At 40.0% G+C, this 25,401-nt stretch overlaps 1 protein-coding gene across 5 annotated transcripts in view; it reads right to left on the bottom strand.

Moving 5' to 3' along the window:
* Window positions 1–25,401, bottom strand: part of cnot10 (CCR4-NOT transcription complex subunit 10) — a 68,879-nt gene that overhangs the window by 32,338 nt on the left and 11,140 nt on the right. For 4 of the 5 annotated variants that reach the window (XM_012964692.2, XM_012964690.3, XM_012964691.3 and 1 more), the window contains 8 exons: window positions 19,803–19,951; window positions 18,405–18,494; window positions 17,522–17,605; window positions 8,748–8,865; window positions 7,678–7,827; window positions 6,715–6,917; window positions 4,279–4,400; window positions 1,232–1,408 (listed from right to left, as the gene is read on the bottom strand). In XM_012964692.2, the coding sequence (XP_012820146.2) occupies window positions 1,232–1,408; window positions 4,279–4,400; window positions 6,715–6,917; window positions 7,678–7,827; window positions 8,748–8,865; window positions 17,522–17,605; window positions 18,405–18,494; window positions 19,803–19,951 (1,093 nt within the window). 5 annotated transcript variants of the gene reach the window in all.

The raw sequence follows: 25,401 nt of genomic DNA, 5'->3' as shown, positions 1-25,401 counted from the left end.
CGCCCTCGCTCCTTACTCGTGTCTCCGACTGTCTAACTGCAATTTCTGCATTCATGTCCTCTCGCCACCTAAAGATCAACGTGGACAAAACTGAGCTAGTCATTCTCCCTACCCTCCAACTCCGTTTCCCTGCCTGAAATCACTGCGTGGAAAATATTAATATAACCCCAGTTCCACAAGCTCGCTGTCTAGGAGTCACATTTGACTCTGCTCTCTCTTTCACTCCCCACATTCAAACACTCTCTAGATCCTGTCGGTTCCACCTCAAAAACATAGCATGCATTTGACCTTTCCTCACTGATGAGAGCCAAAATTCTCATCCACACCATTATCATATCTTGCTTAGACTACTGCAACTCACCGCTCTGTGGGCTACCCCTGTCTAAACTGACCCCACTCCAATCCATCATGAACAGTGCTGCCAGACTTGTACAGCTATCCTCCTGCTCCACAAGTGCCGCCCCTCTCTGCTAATCCTTGCACTGGCTACCTGTCATGTACAGGATTCAGTTCAAGATGCTTGTACTCACCTTCAAAGCACTCACTGGTGCCGCACCAGTCTACTTAACCACCCTAATCCCCAAGTACACCCCCAGACGTAACCTTCGCTCTACAAATGACCTCCTTCTCTCCTCCTCACACTCTTGAATTCAAGACTTCTCACTCGCTGCACCGATCCTCTGGAACACCATTCCCCGTCCCATTAGGCACTGCCAGACTCTCCAAGCTTTAAACGGTCTCACCTTTTCACTCAAGCCTATAACCTAAACCCCCCCAAACATTCACTAACCACTGGTTTTCACCTCTCACTCTGCACTTACTGTCACTTTACACACCTACATGAACTCTAACGTCATACTAGTTACCCTGACCTTATGTCACAGCCCTCCCTTTTAGAATGTAAGCTCTTGCGAGCAGGGCCCACCCCCTAGTGTCTCTGATCCTCATCCAATGTAACTGCAAACCATTTTTGTGAATTGTTTATATGTGCATGTTAACTATTCTGCCTTTTGTACCCCTCTATTCTGTAAAGCGCTGCGTAAATTGATGGCACTATATAGATAATAATAATAAAACATTACCGCTTTTAAGACTGATGGTTTGAATAAATGATCAGTTCCAGGTCGTAATCTCCAGGTCATTAGTAAATTTTAAGACACAGTTTATATTTCCCCACAATGACAAAAGACAAGCAAGGCAGAGAAACTGCCAGTATTACTTGTCTGCTTACCTGCACACATCACTGCTCTCCCCGCTAGAGTCTGTATTGCCTGTTTGACTACTAGCCTTGGAACCATTTTCTTGCTTTACTTCAAACTGGTCTTCTGGCAAAAGAAGCAATGCATTTCTCAGACATATTGCAGCAAACTCCATGCTAGCAACAGGAATAGCTGAAGACTCTCCATCACTGATAAATAAAAAGCACAAATCTATTTCAAAACAGATACACACTATACAAAATTAAGTGAAACAAATTTATCTGCATTTACTCATGGCTTATGTATGCTAATACAATAATAATGTTGTACAAAGTAGTCAATGGAGCTGAGTGGCAGATCTGTTGGGTCTCTTTGGAATACCACATACAGCATGTGTCAGACACACACAGTTCACCATGCAGAATAGGTTACTAGCAAATATCCCCTCTTTATACTATGGCTTACTTGTACAATTGGGCCTTATGGTGATTTAAATGGGAAATAAAGCCCTACATGAAATTCAGTGCACCATTTTGCTCCCCCCAACATTACCCGTTCTTCTTACAAGAAAAGGAACAGTAACACTAAGGGATGTGGCAGACGGGGAGACTAGTTGTCCGCGACAAATCTCCCTTGTCGCGGGTGACTAATCTCCCCGAAATACTATCCCACCGGCGAGTATGTAAATCACCGGTGGGATGGCATACGTGGGGCCATGATTTCCCCAAAATTGTGGAAGTTTGCTCTCAAGGCAACTTCCGCGATTTCGGGGAAATCACGGCACAACGTATGCCATCCCCCTGGCGATTTACATTTTTTCCCCGTGTGCCACAGCCCTAAAAAATGAAAGTATTTTAAAGTAATTAAAATATAATGTACTGTTGCGCTGCACTGGTAAAACTGGTGTGTTTGCTACAGAAACGCTACTATAGTTTATTTAAATAAGCCACTTGGGCAGTCATTTAGGCTGAAAAAAGAAGAAAAGGCACAGGTTACATAGCAGATAACAGATAAACTCCATGGAATATAAAGGGGGTTTATCTGTTATCTGCTATGTGTCTCTGCCTTTTCTCCTGAATGGTGGCCCACATGGCTACACAGCAGCTTTGTTTATATAAACTATAGTAGTCTCTCTGAGGCAAACACACCAATTGTACCAGTGCAGGGCAACAGTACATTATATTGTAATTACTTTTATATAAAAATCTCCCATAGACTCCATTTTAAAAAAAATAATTTTTATTTATAGAAATTATTTCCTTTTTCTCTGTAATAATAAAAACAGTGCCTTGTACTTGATCCCAGCTAAGATATAATTAATCCTTATTGGAGGCAAAACAATCCTTTTGGGTTTATTTAATGTTTAATTGATTTTTTAGTAGACTTAAGGTATGAAGATCCAAATAACAGAAAGATCCCTTATCCAGAAGACCACAGGTCCCAAGCATTCTGGATAACAGATCCCATACCCAAACGAATTTTTTGGTTTAACTGTTCATTTAAGAAGAAAAGTAGTGTAGCAAGGTTTAGACATGCCATCTTCACAGCCGAATCTGAAAAAGTGACTGCCGAAACAGAGCATGTGTAGGTGAAGTAGGGTATTGATCAGCTTTAACTGTGCATGACCGGTGTCAGTGATTGCTTACAGTAGAAGATGAGGCAGCATGAGACAGCACCCATCAACCAACCGGGATTCTCTGCTTATTCTGTATGTGTAAAGCTGGCCATACACACACTGATGATATTGTACGAAACCTTGTTTCACACGATATTCGGTGTGTGTATGGCGGCTCGACGAAGCGACCAATATCGCAAAACGCTTCGGATGTCAACTCTCCGATCGGCCAGGTTGAAAGTCATTGAAGGCGCCCATTGAAGGCGCGGCGCCCAATCAAAATCTATGTTCGGGCTAAATCGGCAGAAGGAAGCAGAATTCCTATTGTTTCTACCTCCACATCTGACAATTCAGCCCTGTACGTCTGTGTACATCTGCAAAAGATCGAAAATCGCTACGTGTATGGCCACCTTAAGGAGAACTAGACAGTGTTGGGGTGGGGGCACCACCTTAATGTAAGGCTTTTGTTCTCCTTTAAGAAAAGGTCTACATTAAATTCATGTTTTTATCTCAATGTTTCTTTTATCTTCAATGTTTCTGTAGCAGACATAAATCCCAAGTAACTGTTTAACGATACTGAAATCCATGGGCTAGTTTTAATTGTCTGACAGGGAAGATCCTTCCTTTCTATGCAGAGCTTCACTATCTGGTAACTTTACTATCTCTTTAAAGTAATTTCCTGCTGTTTTACAATGCTATTATAGCTCTGACAATAAAATAAAAGCCTTTACAACAGGCAGGGAGATGCATCTTATTGTGATGAACAGTTACTGAGAGTAGTACAAAAGAACACAATTTTCCCCTAAAAATGCAAGTCTAGTTTATGATGGACCTTTAGTTGTGTTTAAATTAAATGCAACCAGCACTCTAATTTTCCAGCAAAGTATTTACATATAGGGGTAGTTAACTTTAATTTACATTTTAATATAGTGTATATACTTTTATCAGTGGAAGTTTAAATGAAACATAGAATAGTATAGTATAATTGGCTCAGTGGCTAACGTTTTTGCCTTGCAGCACTGGGGGGTCCTTAGACTGATTCCAGGTTGGGTACTATTAGCAAGTAGTTTTTATGTTATAGTTGTAGGTCTAAGGAGTTTTCCTCTGGGGTATTACCGTTTACTTCCATACTTTATGGCTTCAGATAAAATTGGCCCTGCTGTGTGTGAATGTGATAGGGATTGTAGATTGCAAGCTCCGCAGGCGCAGGAACTAATGTGAAAAATGTATATTGTCTGGAAAGTGCTATGTAACTGTGCATGGTGCTACATAAATAACAGATAACAATATATTCTGGTTTGGCACTGCAACCTGAATTCTTTGACCTGCCATCCAGCAAAAGATTCTTTTTCAGAGGAAATAAACAGCACATATTTCTGGCTTTCCACAAAAATCAATGAATTCAATCATCAGTTGTCTTTCTACCAAATGACTATGAATGTAACAAAAAAGACACATGCTTACTTGTAAAGAAGATTCTGAACTGACTGAGAAGCTAAAACAATTTTTCGGTGATAGCCTTGGCCTACAATGGACTGTACTATCCCTTTCTTGCTTGGTAGACCTTTTGTTTCTTGTTCTGAAGTCTAAAGAAAAAAAAACAGATAAAATAAGCAATAAATCATTTTCAGCTGTAACAACTTTAGTGAAAAACTAGGAAGGAAATACCATAATATAAGAGGAATTTCAAGGCTTAGAAGTGCATTTTCTATTCAGATTCTATTTCATCTTAAATCTCAAGCTTGCCAACTAGGCTTGCATGAAAAGAAGTTTTTAACGGTCTCTTTTTCATAAACACCACTCCCTTACCACAACAGTATACAGGAATTCCCAGAAATGTGAATCACAGCTATACACTTAATATTACCTTGACCTAACACCACTCTCACAACATATAAACATATAAAAATGTGGCCATACAGGGGCCAATGAAAACTGCTTTTTCTGCTCTGCCAGACAAGTCAACAGTTTAATGGCCTGTATATGAGGTCCTCCACAATGTCTGCCCAATTAGTTTTTGGCTGGCCTTACAGAGAGGGTGGCAATCTATACCAATACTCGTTTTGGGTGCCTCTTTCGATTATCATTAGGGTGCATCCCTACTTTAAAATAAGGATATTAGAAATAACGTTGTACTTAGCCTTACTTGTTACTTTATGTGGTCATGGAACACCGTGATTTCTACTACATTTTTCTCTGTATTAACCCATTGGTTACCTTCTGGGGGCTATACCTGCTTTTAATTAAATCCCAAATCCACATAAACTCACGTTAGGCTAATGCCACACCATCCGTATGGCGTATATTTTCAGCAAGCCAAAAAATGCTTGCTGAAAATATGCGCCATACGCTCCTACCTGTGCCTGCACCCGAATGAATGGAATACGCCTGGGTGCAGGCACATGTAGCCAATATCTGACAAAAAACGCAAGACTTCATATTTCGTATTTCATTCAGGTGCAGGCACAGGTAGGGGCATTTTTGAGCGTATGGAGCGTATTCTCCGCCAGTGTTTTTCACCTTGTTGAAAATACGCTCCATACACTACGTGTGGCATTAGCCTTAGGCTTGTAATTTTACTTGTGTTCTTATGAGAAAAGTCATGTTGATTTTCCAATTAAAATTATATAAAACACACAGGTATTCTAATTTTTTATTCAAACAAGTTTCCCATATTAATAAATAAAATGACCATTCGACATGCAAGTTGATTTGATTTAGAAAAACAAACTCGAATTCACAAACTTGAAAACTGATAAATAAGGCCATAAATATAACTTTTTAGCTTTATACATTTTAATAGCATAATTCTATTCCATGTGCAAACTTGAACATCAAGAATAAATTGGACTGGGGCTGTCTAACCTCTAGATACTGAGATTAACCTATTAAGTGGGTACTAGAGGTTGTAATTCAGATCAAGTTTTTTCTACATTGTTAAACACCCATGTACTTGACGTGAGAAAAAAAAATTGCACGGGTAAAAGTTGTGCGCATAAAAAAGTAGACACCTTGATCAACCTGAATGCATTTTGTGAATGTTTTAGCAGTTTTGCTAATTTTTCGGTGAAGCGAAACGGGACAGATTTGCTCATCACTAGTCTATATGTAACACTGTTATTTCCAAAACATTAACTCTAAACTGAAAAGCTAAAATTGACTGCCACCTTCTTTAAGAAAGAGACTACCCGGAGTACTACAAGGGGTAAAACCAGGAAATCTAACACAGGAGCTTGGCAAGTCTCCGTTTTCATAATTCGAATAGAGGATATTGAGCTATCCCTGTTGGTTAAACAAGAAAACTGCAGGAAGCTAGTAATAAAGTTACACAGGAAAAACACATAAGAGGCTAGGTTACAAACATAGTTGTTACAAGGCCAGGCCTGGCAATCTGTAAACTCTGGCAAATGCCAGAGAGGCTGCTGTAAGGTGCCATAGCCTGGCACTTTTATTGGGCCTAGGTGTACTTGAGATTAAATTTTAGTTTGCAATTAGTTTTGATCAAATTAAAATAATTTAGAAAACAAAAGCAAAGATCTGGTTGGTTGCTAAAGAATAATAATCAGGACAGGATTATCTTGTCATAACTGCACTATATTAGACATTCACTACAGTTGAGTAAAGTGACCTGATATATGACTACATCATACAAAGCAAATTTTAAGGTGAAACTATTAAGGGTTTAATTTGTACTTTTGTATTGTTTGAAAAGGGCACCATCATGTAGACTCTCCGAAAGAGCCACAGGCATAGGACACCATGAAGTGGGAATGATAAATAGCTCACGAACACAAAAGATTGTGGGAAACAATTAATCAGCAATAAGCCAGTGATAGCAGAGAATATATTAATGCTATAATAAGACAGAAAAAAAAAATATTTATATACTGAGCTACTTACACCTTTGTTAGCAGCTATGCAGCACTCTGCTAATCTTAACCAGAGACGAGGGTTTGAATGATATACTTGGACAGCTTCTATCAAATACTCAAAAGCGGCGAGAGGTCGTCCAATATGCAAAAGTTGAATTCCACAATTATACAGCAATTCATACCGTTTATTGGTCAATAGGGTACACATTGGTCTGCCTGAAAATTTCTTCCCTGTAAAATCAAGATTAAATGCTCAGAGTATACTTTTATTTTATTAAAAATTTAGGTACACCTTATTTCAGAAGCTGTGTATTACAATGAGTAAAGAGCTTTTCTTCTATTTTGAATATATGTCACTTATGTCTTATTAATATTCTTTTTTAAATCCCATCACTCAGGGTCGGACTGGGCCCCTGTAGGCCCGGGTCCTACTGGGCCCCGGCGGCTCAGACCCGATCCCCGTTGCCACTTCCCCTGGCTGATGTCGTCCTGGGCCCCTGTGAGGGGTGTGGGTGACGTGACCGGCAGGGGCATCTTGGGGGGTGCGGGGGCCCCGGGGCAGTAGCCCTGGTGGACTCTGCACCCCCCACTCCGACCATGCCATCACTAATAGGAATCTCGCTGGGTCTGAAGTGTAAGAATGTATAACTTTATTTGTAAGGAACTGTGCATGCATACAAAAATACACACATGGAGGACAAGCACTACAATAAATATAAATACACAATGATTAAGTGTCATGTGGTAGGAGACACATTAAGAAGGAGGTCCCAGGGAAGAAGGAGTGCCAGGACCAAACTAGACTAAGTGATATTCTAGTGCTACTATAATGATATAAATGTGGTTTAATTATATGTGTCTGCCATGAGTAACGGGCGGGCAGGCAGGCAGGCAGGCAGGCCTGGTTCCTGATCGTTATACCACTGCCTTCATAGCGCCTTCCTACCTATGTTTGCTGAGAACATTGGTGATTAACCCATTAGTCTCTTACCTGGATCTGTGTTACTGGAAGGTAACTGTGCACATGCATTATCATTTTCATGGAGAGCCTTTTTGAAGTAGAAAAGTCCTAGATTGTGCTTTCCCATGGCAAAGTGAATGCAACCAAGATTATTCCAGAACATACATCGTACACATTCACCTAAAAAAAAAATACAAAAATGACAATAGTTATGAAAATAGTAACAAAAGAGCACACTTGCACTGTAGAGTTCTGCTGCCTATTTGCTTACGCTAAATGCAACTGAACTTTATAGCTGGCCATACTCAAAATAACAAGTGCGAATAGTAGTGGTGAGAGAATCTGTCCTATTTGCCAGAAAATTAGTGAAACACGGAAAATATATATATATATATATATATATATATATATATATATATATATATATATATATATATATATATATATATAAATATATACAAAAACATGATGCATGCTAAAAAAAAAAATTTTTGATGTGCAGTAAATTTATCAACCCATTTCGCAAAATAATCCACCAATGTCAAAACTTGAAAATTTGCTGCGAATCCATGCCTGGTGAAAAATTTAGGTCATTATTAGTGAATAGTATCACAAACCATAGCAACCAGGCAGTAGTTTAAATGAAAAACTGGAAGATGAATAGGAGAGGGCCTGAATATAGAGATAACAGAAAGTAACAATAACATTGTGATGTTGTCTGCCAGCATCACTATCTGAAAGCTGGAATGGATCAGAAGAGAAAGGCAAGTAATTAAAAAACTATAAGAAATGAAGAACAATTCGAAAGTTGCTAAAAATGGGACATGCCATAACATATAGACGTAAAGGTTAATTCTCCTTGAACATATCCCAGACATTAGTTTATCCATGAAAATCATGTGAGATCTGAAGTGGCACAAACATTTGTGTCTCTATATTTAGAAAATGCTTGCATTCTAATATCTAATATGATGATTTGCTAAACAAAACTTGGCCAGGATTTGATTAGAAAAAGATTACCATTTATGTGTTTTCAGTCGTTTATAATTTAGCATAAATCAAAGCAAAGCATTCAAGAATCTGACTGAATGGCTCTTTACCTGTTTTCATGAAGCCAGGATGCTCAGCAATATTTGATGAATTCAAGAGCTTTACTGCTTTCCGATAATTGCCTCTGAGGTATTCAAAATTACTCTTCAGAAACAGGGATGGAGCTGACTAATAATTAAAATAATGAAATATTCACAAATTCAAATTTATATCACAAATTTTTAAACATTTAAAAGTACAGTACAGTACAGTTATAACACAGTTAAACACGTTTACATTATAGGGTTATGTAATAAAAGGCACTCATTTTGCTCAGGAGCAATGACCTATATCAACCGATCAGCAGGTAGAATATACAACTTATTGGTTGCTAAGAATTACTGCTCCTGGGCAAATGTAATGCCTTTTATTACATATGGGGGTAACACAATACACAAACTCTAACGTACCAGACATTAAACATGAAAAGACTGCAAAAAAGGGATTTTGTATTACTCACTGTAAAATCCTTTTCTCTCTGAAGTCTGTGGGGCACAGGGACCATGGAGAATAGCATCCACCACTAATAGGCAGGACACTGTAAGGAAATAAGCTCCTCCCTCCAGTGCTATACCCCTCTGCCTAGCTGCCTAAGGCTCAGTTTTGTCTACCAACGAGAGGTAACAGTAACGATTGAACGGAAGTAACTATTTACAGATAAACCGGAATCAGGAAAACCAGAAGTTCGCTTCCTGGGAGGGAGGCCCTGTGTCCCACAGACTTCAGTGAGAAAAGGATTTCTCGTGAGTAATACAAAATCCCTTTTTCTCTGTTGTGTCTGTGGGACACAGGGACCATGGAGACATACCAAAGCTGTCCCCTGTGTGATTAGGGAGGGAGGAAGCGAGGCTTATTTATGAGCAACAGCCGTCTGCAGTACCTTCCTTCCGAAGTGTGCGCTATCAGTCGCAAAGACCTTGAATTTGTAAATTCAGTGAGGGAGTGAATGGAGTACCAAGTGGTGGCCTTGCACAGCTGCTCTGCGGAGGCACAGTTCCTGAATGCCCAGGAAGTACTGACCGCCCTGGTAAAATGAGCCCGCACTTGAAGGGGTGAGGGCTTTCCTTTGGCTATGTATGCTCTGCGGATGGCCTCTTTTATCCATCTGGAGATTGTGACCTTGGATGCAAGGGAGCCCTTGTGTGGGCCTGTTGGCAAGATGAACATTGGCTGTGTGGTACGGATGTGTTTTGTGCGTTCAAGGTAGAATTTTAGGGCTCTGACCGGGTGTAAGGAGTGTAGGGCTTTCTGCTTGGGATTTCGGGGGTGTGGGCAGAAGGTAGGGAGGGTGATTTCCTGATTGAGGTGGAATTCGGTGACCACCTTAGGGAGAAAGGAAGGCACGGTGCGGAGGACCGCTCTGTCATTGCGGAAGGTCAGGAATGGTCGTTGGCATGACAAGGTGCTGAGCTCGGATACCCGCCTGGCTGATGCAATAGCGACGAGGAATATGGTCTTCCATGTCAGCCATAGCAGGGGAATGGTAGCCAGAGGTTCGAACGGTGCCTCCTGTAGGGAACGGAGGACCAAGTTGAGATCCCAGGCGGGTGTCGGTGGTCTGTAAGGAGGTGCTATGTGTGCGACTCCCTGAAGGAATGTGCGTACATCGTGGAGGTCTGCTAATTTCGTTTGTAATAACACCGAGAGCGCAGATATTTGTGACTTAAGGGAAGCAAGGGAGAGACCCTTAGTCAGACCTGACTGCAGGAATTCGAGAAGGTATACCGGTGAAAACTGATCCCAAGTAATGTGTGACTGATCGCACCACTCCTTGTAGCGCTTCCACACCCAATGGTTTCCGTGCCGCAATCATGGTGTGGATGACTTTGGGGGAAAAGCCTTTACGGCATAAGACTAAGGATTCAGTAGCCACGCCTTCAAATGTAGTACTCTTGGGTTGGGGTGCAGGATGGGACCTTGAGAAAGAAGGTCTGGGGTCGATGGTAGGGGCCAATGGTTCTCCTTGCTCAAGGTGACCAAGTCCGAGAACCAAGCCCGTCTGGGCCAATGTGGGGCTATAAGGATCACTGTGCAGTGTTCTCTTTTGATCTTTTTGATGACCTTGGGTAGTAGTGGGAGACGGGGGAACACGTATGAGAGGGGGAAGTCCCAAGGTGTTGGGTGCCAGTGGGTGCCTGCATCGTGCCATGAAGGTGTCCACCTTGTCGGTTGTGCCTGGACGCCATGAGGTCCACTTGTGGCTGACCCCACTTTTGTGTGATGGTCTGAAAGACTTCTTGTTTCAGTGACCACTCTCCTGGGTCGAGTGTTTGTCGATTGAGGTAGTCGGGCCTGCCAGTTCTCTAGCCCCGGAATATAAACTGCTGACAGGGTGACATTGTGGGCTTCTGCCCAAGACAGTAACAGACTCACCTCCTGTAGCGCCGCATGACTTCTGGTGCCTCCTTGGTGATTTAGGTACGCTACCGTGGTAGCGTTGTCGGATTGTACCGACTGCTCTTCCATGGAGCTGGTTCTGCCAGTGGAGGAGTGCCAGGCTGGCGTCTGTCAACAAGACTATCCAGTGCGGGTCCCTCAGGGATTTGCCCGCAGAAAGGTGTGTGCTGTCTAGCCACCAGCGGAGAGATAATTTGGTTCTAGGACGCAAGACAATTGGCTGTGTTAGGGACTTGCACCTCCATCGATCCAGGATACTCCACTGAAGGTAATTCTGTGACTGGGAGTAAGGGTGGACTTATTTAAGATAATTTATGGTCCAGCCTAGGTTTGAAAGAGTCCGTAGGACGGTTTTCAGGCTGGATAGTGCTGCTGCGTGTGAAGGTGCCTTGATGACGATGTCGTCCATGTAGGGCGTTACAAATAGTACCTGCTTCCGCAGGTCCGCCGCCATCACTTTTGTGAAAATGTGCGGTGCTGTGGTCAGATCAAAAGGGAAGGCCTGAAATTGGTAATGTTGATTCCTGAAGGCAAACCGCAAGAATTTCTGGTGTGGTTGGAAAAGGGGAATGAGTATGCATCTTTGATGTCTACGGCCGTCATGTACTCCTAGGGGTTCATGGCTGCTATTACTGACTGCAGTGATTCCATCTTGAAGCGGGCGAATCTGATGCAAGTGTTTAGTTGCTTCAGGTCCAGAACCGGACGGAAAGATCAGTCCTTCTTGGGGACGATAAAAAGGTTGGAGTAGAAACCCCAGAACCTTTCTCTGGTGGGGACCGGGGTTATGACCTGGTCGGAAAGCATGTGTCTTACAAGAGCTAGGAAGGTGCTTTGTTTGGAGTTCTCCTGAGGAACTCAGGACATAAAGAATCTCTGTGGAGGGATGGTTTCGAACTCTAAGTCGTAACCTGAGGACACGATTTCTCGTATCCAAGGGTCTGGAGTGAGTTGAAACCAGGCCCTACTTGAATAGGCGCAGTCAGCCGCCCACTGGAGATGGAGCGGATGGCTGGGGTAGATAGTCATGTGGAAGTAGGTTTATCGGATGACTTGGGTTGAGAGCGACGGGTTTGCCAATTAGATTTGAAGCGGTTTTGAGAACAGTATTTGGGGCCCGTATTTGCGGGGAGAAGTCTCTGCTGGAAGTGGAAGACTTGGATGTCTTGGAGGGGCGAAAAAAGCGGCCTCAGCGAAAAGAGGTGTGGGAGCTTGGTTGTGGGAGCAATGTGCTTTTCCCACCTGTGGCCTGACTTTCCTTTAAAGGGAAGGGTAGTGAGTGACTTTTTTGAGGATAGGTCTGCAGACCAAAGTTTAAGCCAGAGTGTGTGGCGGGCAGCCACGGAGAGAGCTGATGTCTGACTAATTACCACATCAAGAGACGCCTCGGATATGTAGTCATTGGCCTCCTTTATCTGTGAGGCTAAACTGAGGAGGTCTTGTCTGTGCATACCGGAGCTGATCCCCTCCAAGAGAGATGCAGACCATGATTGGATGGCTCTGCTGACCCAAGCCGATGCTAAGACTGGACAAAGGGACTCTCCGGATGCATTAAAGATGGACCTAAGAAAACCCTCCATTTTCTTGTCCATTGAGTCTTTAAAGGATGAAGCGTCGGGAACTGGGAGTGCTGTGTTTTTGGACAGCCGAGATACTGGTGCGTCTACTGAAGGTGGTGATGACCACTTGTCTAGTGCTTCCTGAGAAAAGGGATACAGACGTTGGAAGCGGCGGTTGGTTTGGAATTTCTTTTACGGATGTTCCCATTCGGGTTGTATAATACTGTCTAGTTGATGGTGAGATGGAAAGGTTAGGGAAGATTTCTTTTGCCTTTTGAAAAGAGAGAGAGATGAATCCGAAGAGGATTCCTGTTCCTTAAGATCAAGGCAACGAAACACCGCTGAAATAAGGTTGTCAAGTGCCTCTGTGGATGGTTTATTGAGGTCATCCCCACCCTCTGCCTGGTCCGAAGAGATTTCCCCTTCGCTAAGGGATTGCTCTTCCCAGGTGTGGGAGGGAACTGGTGACTCTCCCTCGCTGTCCTCCTCAGTAGGGAGGGGGGCAAGTCTCTTGGGGTGTTTTGTGCGGGGGTCCCCTGAACCCTGGTCAAGTTTGTCTAAAAGTTTATCAAGGCATGCAGCCAGTTTAGGGATGCCTGTAGACAAATGTAGGGCCCAAGCAAGCGGGTCCTGGTTGGGTAAGGGTGGCTGTACTGAAGTATCAGAGCTAGTCATAGAAGAGGGGTGCCCACCTTGTGCATCTACCAAGGGGGTCGAGGGTTCCAGTGCCTGGGGAGGTGTCTCCGCAGGTAGGCTGGTGCAGGAGGAACTGCGGCCTGCTGGCAGGCATTTGCGACATTTGGCGCAAGCTAGGTATTTAACCTAAGAATGGGTGGCCCTGGAGAAGGGTCCTTCTGGGTTGCCCTCTGCCATGTTATATAGGGATTAGTGTATAAGCTAAAACCCACAGTGTGCCCAGTAATCTGCCCAGCAATTATCAAGCGCTTCCCTGTATAGTGCATTAAGTGCTGCTATTACCAGCTCCTGCCTCCCAGTGGCTTGTGCGTTGCTGCGTGAAGTGCTGCTCACTCTTCTGGTCCGGAGCGTGTGTGGTGCTCTTGGCTCAGGAGATGTCGCTATGGCGAGCGAGAGGAAGGTGCGCAGCCTTAGTATGCGAGGTGCACAACTTGGCGCAAAGTGAGAAGGGAAAGCGGAAGTGCGGAAGAACAGAGATCGCAAGTCCCGCCCCCTGTGTGCGCGTGCATCTTTGGCGCAAAGTAAAATGGCGCTAGTTATAGCCGGTGTGAGGGAGGCAGAGCGTATATGGGGTTAGGGCTTCAGATGCCACTCACCAATATGTGCGCTGAGGATCCCTGCTGTATAAAGGCAGGTAGCATGCGTGTGCTGGACAGCCCCCTGGTCCCTTGTGAGGAACGGGTTTTGGCTGTATGGCTCACTCCAAGAGACTTATTAGCCCCTGCACCGCAATCCCACGTAGGGGGAAGCCACTGAAGAGGTACTCCGTAGAGGAGAACTGTGGGTCGACCCCTGGTGCCAGTGTGTTGCTGGCTGCAGCGGGCAAATCAGTGTATCAATAAAAGATGATATGACAATCAGATTCTGTCTCCTTGAGGACACTGAAAAAACTGAGCCTTAGGCAGCTAGGCAGAGGGGTATAGAACTGGAGGGAGGAGCTTCTTTCCTTACAGTGTCCTGCCTCCTAGTGGTGGATGCTATACCCCATGGTCCCTGTGTCCCACAGACACAACAGAGAAATAAAATCACAGTCCACAGTATCCCCCTATCACTGTTTTAACCAAACAATTTGATTAGGCATGTGAGAGAAAAAAAGTTTCACATTTATGTAAATATGGAGCACTGACACATCTGCCTGGGGTTCAAATCATATGACGCTAAATGAAAGTACAAGTATGGAATCCTTTCTCCAGAAAGCTCAGAATTAATGGAAGGCCACCTCCACAGACTGCATTTTTATCAAGTAATTGTAAATTGTTTTTCTCTGTAATAACAAAACAGTACCTTGTACGTAATCCCAACTAATATATAATTAATCCTTATTGTGTTTATTTAATGTTTAAATTATTTTCAATAGACTTAAGGTATGGAAGATCCAATTTATGGAAAGACCCCTTTTCTGTAAAACCCTAGGTCTTGAGCATTCTGGAAAATAGATCCTATACCTGTATTTGCTTTCAAGCCCCATAATGCAGTGGCTACACAAACAGCTCAACTGTGCATAGGTTAATTTGGCATTGAAAATGGTTAATTCATGCTGAAGTCTGCCTGTCAGAGTTAGGAAATCATTCAATGACTGACAGCATGCACATACTGTATGCAGCAAATCAAAAATAAAAATTAATATAGAAGAAGAAAAACAAAATTAAGACTGTGAAACAGATTCATTTACTACAGCTAAATAAATAAGGATGACAGTTTCCCTTTAAGGATTCACCACAAATACTGAGACAGACTAATGCCTGACAGGGCTTAAAATGACACCAATTACATTCCACAGAATTTTTTTTTACACTCCCTTCTTTGCTTAATATAAATCATAGGGCTATGGCACGTGTCACTTTTCATCTTGCTGAAAGGGCCACAAGTGACCACACATTGCCTCCTGCAGCTATTATTCACTTAAAACAAGAGGAACTTCCTCTGGCTTTTAGTATGATGCAGGTGGGTAATATTCTGAGATCTGCAACTGATCTGTATTTATTATTGGAGTTTTTTTTAAATGTTTCTAATATTTCCAGTATGAAATTTAAGCAGCTTTCTGGTTGCTAAGATCCAAATTACCCTAGCTACCAGACAGTGGTTAAATTGAGAGACTTGAATATAAACAGGTGAGAGCCTGAGAATAATAAGTAGTAAAAAGAAACAACAGTAGTAAAATTGTAGCCTCACAGAGCCAAAGTATTTTCGGAAGGTATCAGAAGAAGGCGGCAAGGCAAATAAGTAAAAAAACAATAAGAGACAGAAGGCTATAAGGCTCTGCTGGGATTTGAACCAGGAACAGTTACATGATCCACAATTAAGGCAGTAATTTAAAGCATACTATTGTTTTTTTTTTTTTTATTAAGGCGATCCTTATCATGCACAATACCATACAATTATTTTAAAGGAGACATATACCATCATTTTTAACTTTATACTAAAATGTAGCTAATACTATAAAATTGAATAGAATAACGCTTATTTTTTACCTACTAATCAAGAAAGCTGTGCAATTGCTGTACAAACGCTGAAGCCCCTCCCAATTGCAGGGCTTCCAGCTAGAAGAAACAGGCTGTCTGTAGCTGGGGCTGCTGGCCCGAGCTTCTTTCTATAGAGCCGCGGCAGCCACTAAAAGAAAGCCTGGGCGTGAGACGTGGGCGGCGATTTTGATGACGTGATTTCGGCGCCCACGTCAGTCACGCTGGGGTCCTGATCTGCTGTGCTGCTCCTGGCCCGCCCAGCCCTCCCACCTAGCGGCTCACTGCGCACCCAGATTAACTGCGTCTGTGAGGAATGTAAGGAATCTCTTTATAAAAAATAATAATTTACCAAATTAAAAAAAAACTTTATTCATAATAAAGGAGTCAAATCTTTTTCTGCTATAAACTGTACCTAATGATAACTAAATGTGTGTTATGTGCTTGCAACTCCCTGCATCCATATTAGGTTCCTGTTATATATAGTTATATTGTTCATTTACTTGATCAGGTTCTGAAATTGAAACAGCAGCTATGAGGGTTCGTTTTTTTTTTACATGCAACTCCCTGTAACTTGTACTTTGACACCTAAACTGGTTTTTTTTCGTATTTTCCACTGCAACAACTCCCTGCATCCAATCCTACAGTGTCCCTGCCCATCAGTATTAAATTCTGCAATCGCTATTAGAGTTACACGCAACTCCCTCTAACTTGTACTTTGATACCTAAGCTGGGTTTTTTTGGTATTTTCTCCTGCAACAATTCCCTGCATCCAATCCTACAGTGTCCCTGCCCATCAGTATTATGTTCTGCAATTGCTGAGAGTTTTTTTACACGCAACTCCCTGTAACTTGTACTTAGATACCTAAGCTGGGGTTTTTTTGGTATTTTCTCTTGCAACAACTCCAACTCCATTTCAGGCAGCAGCACAGGACAGCTATGTGCAGACTGGTAACAGATACACAGGCAGGAAGGTGGAAGGGGTTTCTCTGCTACAGCAGAGTTCAGCCTGTCAGTCAGTGTTGTGACCATTTCCTGTGGGAGAATGAAGGGATACTCCCACCTCTCATTTCAGCTTAGCTTTAGAAGAGTGAAGATCTCTCTGTAGCTCTGATATAAAACCGATTTTAGTAGGTAAAATGCATTCAAATCGTTTTTTTTTTCTGCAAGATTCCATAGATTGAAGAAAGATGAATCATATAACTAAATATGAAGGTGATATGAAATGTCTCCTTTAAGTGATGTTCCCTTAATAATAATTTAGCCAACCCCTTAAAACCACGTTTTAAATCTCTGGGCAACTAAATGACAATTTCTATGCACTTACAATTCAATATTTTAATTTATCCTAAATGTAAATGTACAAATTAGGGATTGGAATCAGGTTGGCATTCTGACACATCTTTAGCGGTTATCCAGCCAAACCCAAACATTATGGCTTTGGTGCATCCCTCATTTTTTGATTAAAAACATGTTAAGTATATACATGATAAAATTAATAAGCAGAGTCACTTTGGAAGGGTTTGAAGCCAGGATTCACTTTAGCAGCAAAGAGACAATGCTTTCAGTGTGCTGATCCACTGGAATAATACATGATCATGCATAATATACAGGTCATTAAATAATGATATACATAGACATAGTATAATGAAAACAAAATATAAGCATACTCACATTTCCAGATGTGTTCATCACAGACTTTATTTCCCTCTTACAAGCTTTTAGAGACTTCATTTGGATGTAGGCTCTCACCTTATACTGTGAGAAATTAATTTAGAATCAGTCAAAAATATTTTCAGATTTCCATTTTGTAAAGAGACTTTTCGTCTAATAATTATTAAAGGTATGGGAACCTGGTGTGTTCAGGATAAGGGATATTTCTTTAATTTGGCTCACCATTCCTTAAATATCCTAAAATTATTTACCTGTTAAATAAACCCAATTTGATTTTTTGCCATCGATATGTATTCATGCAGACTGTTTTATTATTACAGAGAAAAAGAAAATAATTTGTAAAATTTAAATTATTTGATTAAAATTGAGTCTATGGGAGATGGCCTTTGGAACATTCTGGATAACAGATCACTTACCTGTACTACAAAAAGGAGAGGAACCATGTGACATCATATTTTCTTACTTATATTAACATTGAAATAAATATTGCAATATTGCAGGATGTCTGTTAAATGATTAAACAGCTGACTGTTGTTCATAGCAATAGCATGCTACAACGCCAAACCAAACTGCTCACGTTCCAATTTATGTTACTAAATGAATGAATCTGATAAAATTATATGATTATATTGTTTTGCTAGTAGATTTGCAAAGACATTTTTCTGACAAACCAAAGAATTTCTTGTTCACAAATGATTCTCTAGAAGCGGAGATTTGTTTGTTTGATAATGCAGTACCCAAAAATGGGGTGTAATGGCAAAAAGAAACACCAACATATTCTGCAGTGTTGTGTACAAAAAATGGGTGTATACACTGAACATACAGAATTATAACTAATATAGATAGATACTGTACATAGATAAAACATATTTTCAATCAATACCTGATGAATTTTAGATTTTGCTGCTTCTACATGAACTCCTCCATCTCCCTTTTGGGCAAAGGACTCTCTATTGTTAGCACTGCTGTTTGTCTGCAAACAAAAAATGAAAGAAAGTGTAACATTGTAAAATACAGGCATCTGGTAACAATGGCTTTTACAAATTAATTAAAATAAATATAGCAGAACCCAGTAAGTGGAAGGCCGAGGTCACACGTAGCATATATCTGCTTCTTTCAGCCCTGGTTTTTCCATCAGGATATGTCTATGAAGATTCTCATTCATCCAGGTCATGATATACAGTATACCCATCAGGATGCGAGAATCTGATCCACTTACCTACGCTGCCCGTGTGCCTGCACTGAAAACTACAGAATCCACTTCAGGATCTACGCTTCATGTGACCTTGTCTGAAGGGTATGCGGCTTCCCCACAAAGCATTAACATTGTTAAAAGAGAAGCGCAGACCACTGAATAGTCTGAAGCATATGCCCAATTTACATAGAAGGGGAGGACAGGGGGAAGCAACACTGCATGAATAAGGCGACCTAAAACAGCAATAAAAAGTACATACAACTTACTGCCTGGTCTGAGTAGAGCAATGGATATGTTGCTGCCAACTGTGATACAGGGTACAATTACACCAATATAATTGGCGTAAATCACAAAAAAGATGACAAAATGTAGTTAAACTTAAAAGTTTTATCACCTGTGGATATTATATTTTAAGAAAACAGGCCAACATTATGGAGTAAAACACAAGTTAAAGTTTTCTTCACCTTTAAATTAACTTTTAGTATGATGTAAAGCACGCTATTCTGAGACATTTTGCAATTGGTCTTCATTTTTAATTATTTACATTTTTTGAATTATTTCACTTTTTGTTCAGCAGCTCTCCCGTTTGGATTTTTGGCAGCTAACGGGTCCCTAGGGTCAAATTTACCAACCAAACAGTGGTTTAAAAAAGAGACTGGAATATAAATAATTACAAAGTGGCATAAATAGAAATATATAAAATAAAAAGTAACGATAATATTGTCAGCTCAAAGACCAACAGTTTTTTTGGCTGCTGTGGTCAATGACCCTATTTGAAAGCTAAAGAGAGTTGGGGAAAAAGAAGGCAAAAAATGCCAGAACTATGAAAAATAAAAAATGAAGACCTATTGAAACGCCATTCTATAAATTACTAAAAGTTAACCTAAAGCTGAATCATCCCTTTAAAGTACACCCATTGAAATGCATTAGAATAAGAAGGGGGAAAAGGGAAAAAAAATTAACAACAATAATAATACTGCATCTATCTCATTTCAATTGTATGCCTAATGAAGCTGTATTTTTCCCCTCATGAAAAGCAAATAAGTACAACAGTGACCAGTCATCTTTCAACAGACAAGAACATACCTCATTATTTTTACCATTTTTATTATTGTTGTTCCCCTGTAAAATCATTTTTTCAAGAACCACCAAGAGGTGCAAGGCTTTTTCAGTCTGGAATGTCAGAAGATATAAGTCTACAAGCAGAAAGCATACAGCATGCGCAAATTTCTCTTCTGCAACAGAAAAAAAAGGAAAAGGTGGTTATACCAAAAGGGAAAGAAGACAAGATTATAACTTATAAATGTTAACACAAAGAAGCAATGTAGCCTATTATTTATTCTTAAACAAATGTGACCAAAAAACATTTGTTTTTGTCAATTTGCATCTCGGGATACTCTGCCATATATTCACTTTCTCCTCAAGAGTCATGAGAAAGAGGTTTTGTGTGTTCATGCTCCTGCTGGAATATGTGTATCTATATATGAAGATTCTAAGAATTACCGCAAGCAGTAATTAAAAGAGAAGAACTCCTATTTATCAACGAACAAATAATCAAATACATAATTTAGGAACTTTCATGCTCCTACTAGGAGACTTTAACATCACAAAAAGTTTGCATCATGCTTTTTGGCTATAAAAATAGAGTTTCTATTTCTTGGTGCCTGGGCCTCTTTAGTGAAGTATATCACGGCTCTGGCTAAAGGCCGACACACAAACTAAAACTGCTCTCAGGATAACTATGTTTGCTTGTGCACCGACTGGACTGTCCATGAATGCCATCTGGTAAGGCCTGTACTATTTGCTGTTTATTCTCCTTAGTCTATAGTTGTATAAAAAAAAAAACTTCTAGTTTACAAAGCAACACAATGAGAAACAATAAGCAGAGCTTGATAGGTATATTCTATACATTCTACATTTAATATAATCACTCCAAGTAATAGGTTCCTATAAAATATTTTTCAAAACATTGGAACTCCAAAGCAGTAATTAGCCCATTTTGTATTGTATTTCTTAAAATGTAAAATAACACACAACTAGTACATATTATATATATATATATATATATATATATATATATATATATATATATATATATATATATATATAATATAATATATATATATATACACATACATATACATACAACTAGTTCATATTACATGAAAATGCATATTTTGTTTTTTTTTTAAGTACAAAAATCTGCACACAAAAATGTAGGACTTTGTTTAAAGAAATGCTTATAAGGGCAATGACACATGGGGGGGATTTGTAGCCAGCGTAAAAAATCTGCAAAAAAATCTGCTGTTGCAGGCAACAAATTCACCCCACTGACCAGGGGTGCCCAAAGTTTCTTACTTGTGAGCTACAGTCAAATGGTCATCATAAAAGTTCATGAGAGGTGCCAAATAAGTGCTGTGATTGGCTATTTAGTAGCCTCTATGCACAGTGTCAACTTACAGGAGTCTTTTTTGGCAGTACATCTTATTTTTATTCATCCAAATCTTGACACCATGTCAGAAATTCAAAAATAAGCACCTGCTTTGGGGACACTGGTAGCAACATCCAAGAGGCTGGTGAGCAACATGTTACTCATGAGCTACTGGTTGGTGATCACTGCTATTAACACTAGGATTGCAGTTTCCCACAGGTTGATGCGAGTAGTAAGTATTACTCATTGCAAAGGGAGGCAATTTCCCATCCCCCATGAAATTGCTAATGTAAATTGTAAAAGATTTTGGAGCATAAGCAATTAACATGGGGAATTAACATTTTTAATCTCAAACAGGATAGCTGCAGAACAAAAATTTACAACAAAAGGCATGCAATACAAAAAACATCAGCTAAAAAACAACAATCAGCTAAAAGTTAGAATTAAGGTGAAGTCACCTGGAGAATAGGGAAAGATATAGCATGGTATTACTCTGCATTACTCATGTATGTTGCCCACTTACTACCTAACCTTTCACCTTTTCAGCCTCATTTTAAAATAGGGAGGTACACTATTTTCTTTATATGCACACATTAAACAAAAACACTGAATAAACACACAACATTGATCAAAAGACATATTTGGCCTGAAGCTCAAAAACAACCCATGAATGAGCAGAATTGCAACTGCCTTCTTACCAGAGCAAGCTTTAGCTTTTGCATCTTCCATGGCAAAAGCTTTAGGCAGACAAAATTAACCATTTGACAGAAGGGCAAGTTTTTCCTCAACTATTTTTACTTTAGGAGGTAGTGTCGGAGAAAATAATTTGCCTGTACCCAACCTTTACATTCTCAAACCCCACAACCCATCAGTACAGCATGCCATGTCTTACCCAAAACATTGTGTTGTGTGGGGCATCATGGCAATTATACACTAGTTTGAAAAAGTCTTTTTGCCATTCTGCACCTCTACTTTTGCTATTGATGTCAAGAAAGGTAACAACTTGGGAAAGCAACATGGCAAGTCTCATCTACAGAAAAGTACAATTTTATTATTACATAAAAATAGGTCATTAAAAAAAATTATTATTTTTAAAATGGACTCTATGGCAGATGGATTTTCCCAATTTCAGTGCTATCTACAGTATATAATGAGCTTCTGCAAAACAGATTCCATACCTGCATGAAGCAACAGTGTTACAGATTTGTTCTAAACAGTGGGTGTTTTCACATTCTAAGCTGTAATATTATTCCAGCTCTGATGACATAGTTGGTCATGTGAAGGGGCATTAATGACTTGGCTGCAACATCAGTGTGAACAGTGTGGTTTTTAAGAAAAAACATTCGCATAAAGTATCTTTTGGCAAGTCAGATCATACTCACCCCTACTGAATTACTATCTATATGCCATTTTGGGGGCTTTCCATGTCCTTTAAACCTACCTCTTAAAAATAATTTGCCTTGAGAGTAAAAAGTTCAAACACAATTTAAAAGATAACCACAGAATACAGGTATGGGACCCGTTTTCCAGAATGCCCGGGACCTCGGGTTTTCCGGATAAGAGGTCTTTCCATAATATGGATCTCCTACCTTAGTTCTGCTAAAAAAAAATTATATAAACAGTAATTAAGCCCAATAGGATTAATTATATCTTTGTTGGAATCCAGTACAGAGAAAAAGGAAACCATTTTTAAAAATGTGAATTGATTAAAATGGAGTCTATGGGAGATGGCCTTTCCGTAATTCAGAAATTTCTGGATAATGGGTTTCAAGGGGTCCGATACCTGTAGTGGAAAATTCTACAGGTCCCAAACATTCCGAATAACAAATCCTATACCTGTAGCAGGTATATTTATAGTAACATATTAGGTCTTTTAATCACCTTTTATCAGCTAACAGAAGTCAGAAGTGCAGTCAGATAATACTTTAAGTAGCTAATGCATCTACAAATTATTTTAAAGCCACTGAAAATTTGTAACTTGAAAAGTTGCTTAGTATTACATTCTCGGTCACTATGTAAACATTGTTTTTAGGTGGAGGGGTCCTTTAATTTGAATACCGTACAGGTCAGGTTCTGAGGAATCAAGAATAATGGAAAGCACCTATTATAATCATAGGCTTTAAATCTAGACAGAACAGTACAAATGCACCTCCTAAACAGGTTAATACGTATTCATATAAATAAGATTAAGAAAATATTACAAAGCACAAGCTATGCCACAACGCTGTCACGCCTAAGCAGAGGCCTGTAAATAGAACAGCCTTGTATTATAGCCATTTGAGGTAAAATGTAGATCAGTGTACACAGGGAAAAAAATCAAGTTCAAAATCAGTTCCATGCAGGGAAACATAAAAGTACCATGTAGCAATGGCTTGTCATATGACTTAAATGCAATTAAACTAATTTATGACCAATAAGGATCAAGACCTGATATAACTGCTCGAGGCTATTTTGTATGACGTAAAATAAAAAGTGGAGAAGCAGGATAGATAGTATTAAAAAATCCACATGCATAAACTGCCATTTGCACAACACACAGTATAGCCAGCAAAATCATAAATTTATACATATACATACATTTTTCATAGATTACAAAGAACAAAACTATGCATGCATATAATGTTCAGTATATTTCCATCTGCTTTAAGACATTAGCATCATATATTCTTTCAAAATGTTGTGATAAATCAGATTTTCTTTTCATAAAGTTCATCTATAGTGAACATTCCATGAACTTTTCTAATACTCTCTCATTATTACTGGGGGTCCTCCACCAAAAAACTAATTTCTGCATAATAAAACATAATGTAATTCTAAGAAAATTTCCAATATACTATACATTCATTAAAAATGTATTTAGAAATGTATTTGAAAATTAGTGTTTGTCTATCCCTTTCAGCTCTCTGTATATGACGGGATAGTTTACCTTTAAGTTAACTTTTAATATGCTAGAGAAAGGCAGAAACTTTTCAATTGGTCCTCAGTTTTTCTTTATAGTTTTTTTTGTTAATAATTGCCTCTTCCAGCTTTAAAATGGGGGGCAACCAAAATATTATTGCTCTGTGAGGCTACCACTTAATACAGTTACTTTATAATAATCAATGCCTGGTTGAGAGGGTAATTTGAACCCTAGCAACCAGACAGCCGCTGAAATGCCAAACAGGAAAGCTGCTACATAACTAAAAGTTAGAGTGAAGGTGAACAATCCCTTTCAAACAACTGAAAAGGAATCAGTTCTACGCTAGGTCTTTTAATCAGCTTTAACCAGCCAGCTTGCAACATTATGTCAGAAGTGCAGAGAAAAGGACCCATTTAACATTTTTTTTTTGTTTTGTTGTTATTCACGGTTATATAAGAAGTTTCCCTACATTTGTTCCCTCTCTCAAAAGCCATGTAACCCTGTAAGTTATTAAGGGATTCACCAATCCTGTGATGTGATTTTTTTGTTCTCTACTCTGCTTGGTAAGTGGTTTTGCTGAAGCTTAACTCTTTTACAAAAAGAATAAATAATATAACTAGGTTGAATTATAAGATTGAAGAGAAACAGATGAGTTGCTTGACAAGAAGTACTAGAAAGGTGTTTAACCTTCTGGGTGCCAGCCATGGAAACTGTGACTGGAACCATGGATCACCCAGCAAAGTGTTTATCTCATGGGGAAACAAGAATTTATGATGCAGGCACCTGAATTTCTCTAGCATACTAAGTGGAGAGCTGCTAATGGAAGCCAGTTTTCACCACGCCCCTTTTTTAAACCTCACCAGCAAGAGCTTTTAAGACCATGCCCACATTTAAAGAAAAGTAACACTAAAATTTTTAAAGTAAAAAAGCTATTCTACCCTGCACCAATAACTGCCCTATCCTGCAAACCACTTAGTATTTTAAATGCTTTAATAGAAAATACCTGCTAAAACTTGGCTTCCTGTCAATTGAACTACGGAGATAAGGCGAAGGAAGGAGCTGCATTCACTATGCGACGATCGATTGATCGAGCCTAGCTGTAGTTCAATTGACAGGAAGCCAAGTTTTAGCAGGTATTTTCTATTAAAGCATTTAAAATACTAAGTGGTTTGCAGGATAGGGCAGTTATTGGTGCCATAATCTACCTGCCCTACCCTGCCTGTGTGTGTGTGCCATGCTCTGTCTGCCCTATGATGCCTGTGTGTGCCATACACACAGGCAGCATACGGCAGGCAGTACATACTGTGACACAAGGCTGGCACTGCTTCTAGAGTCTTTCTGATGTGTGAAGAAGT

Source organism: Xenopus tropicalis, chromosome 6, assembly GCF_000004195.4.
Source record: "Xenopus tropicalis strain Nigerian chromosome 6, UCB_Xtro_10.0, whole genome shotgun sequence".
Classification (NCBI taxonomy): domain Eukaryota; kingdom Metazoa; phylum Chordata; class Amphibia; order Anura; family Pipidae; genus Xenopus; species Xenopus tropicalis.
The sequence above is the reverse complement of the archived record's forward strand: the minus strand, read 5'-3'. Positions and strand labels throughout refer to the sequence as shown.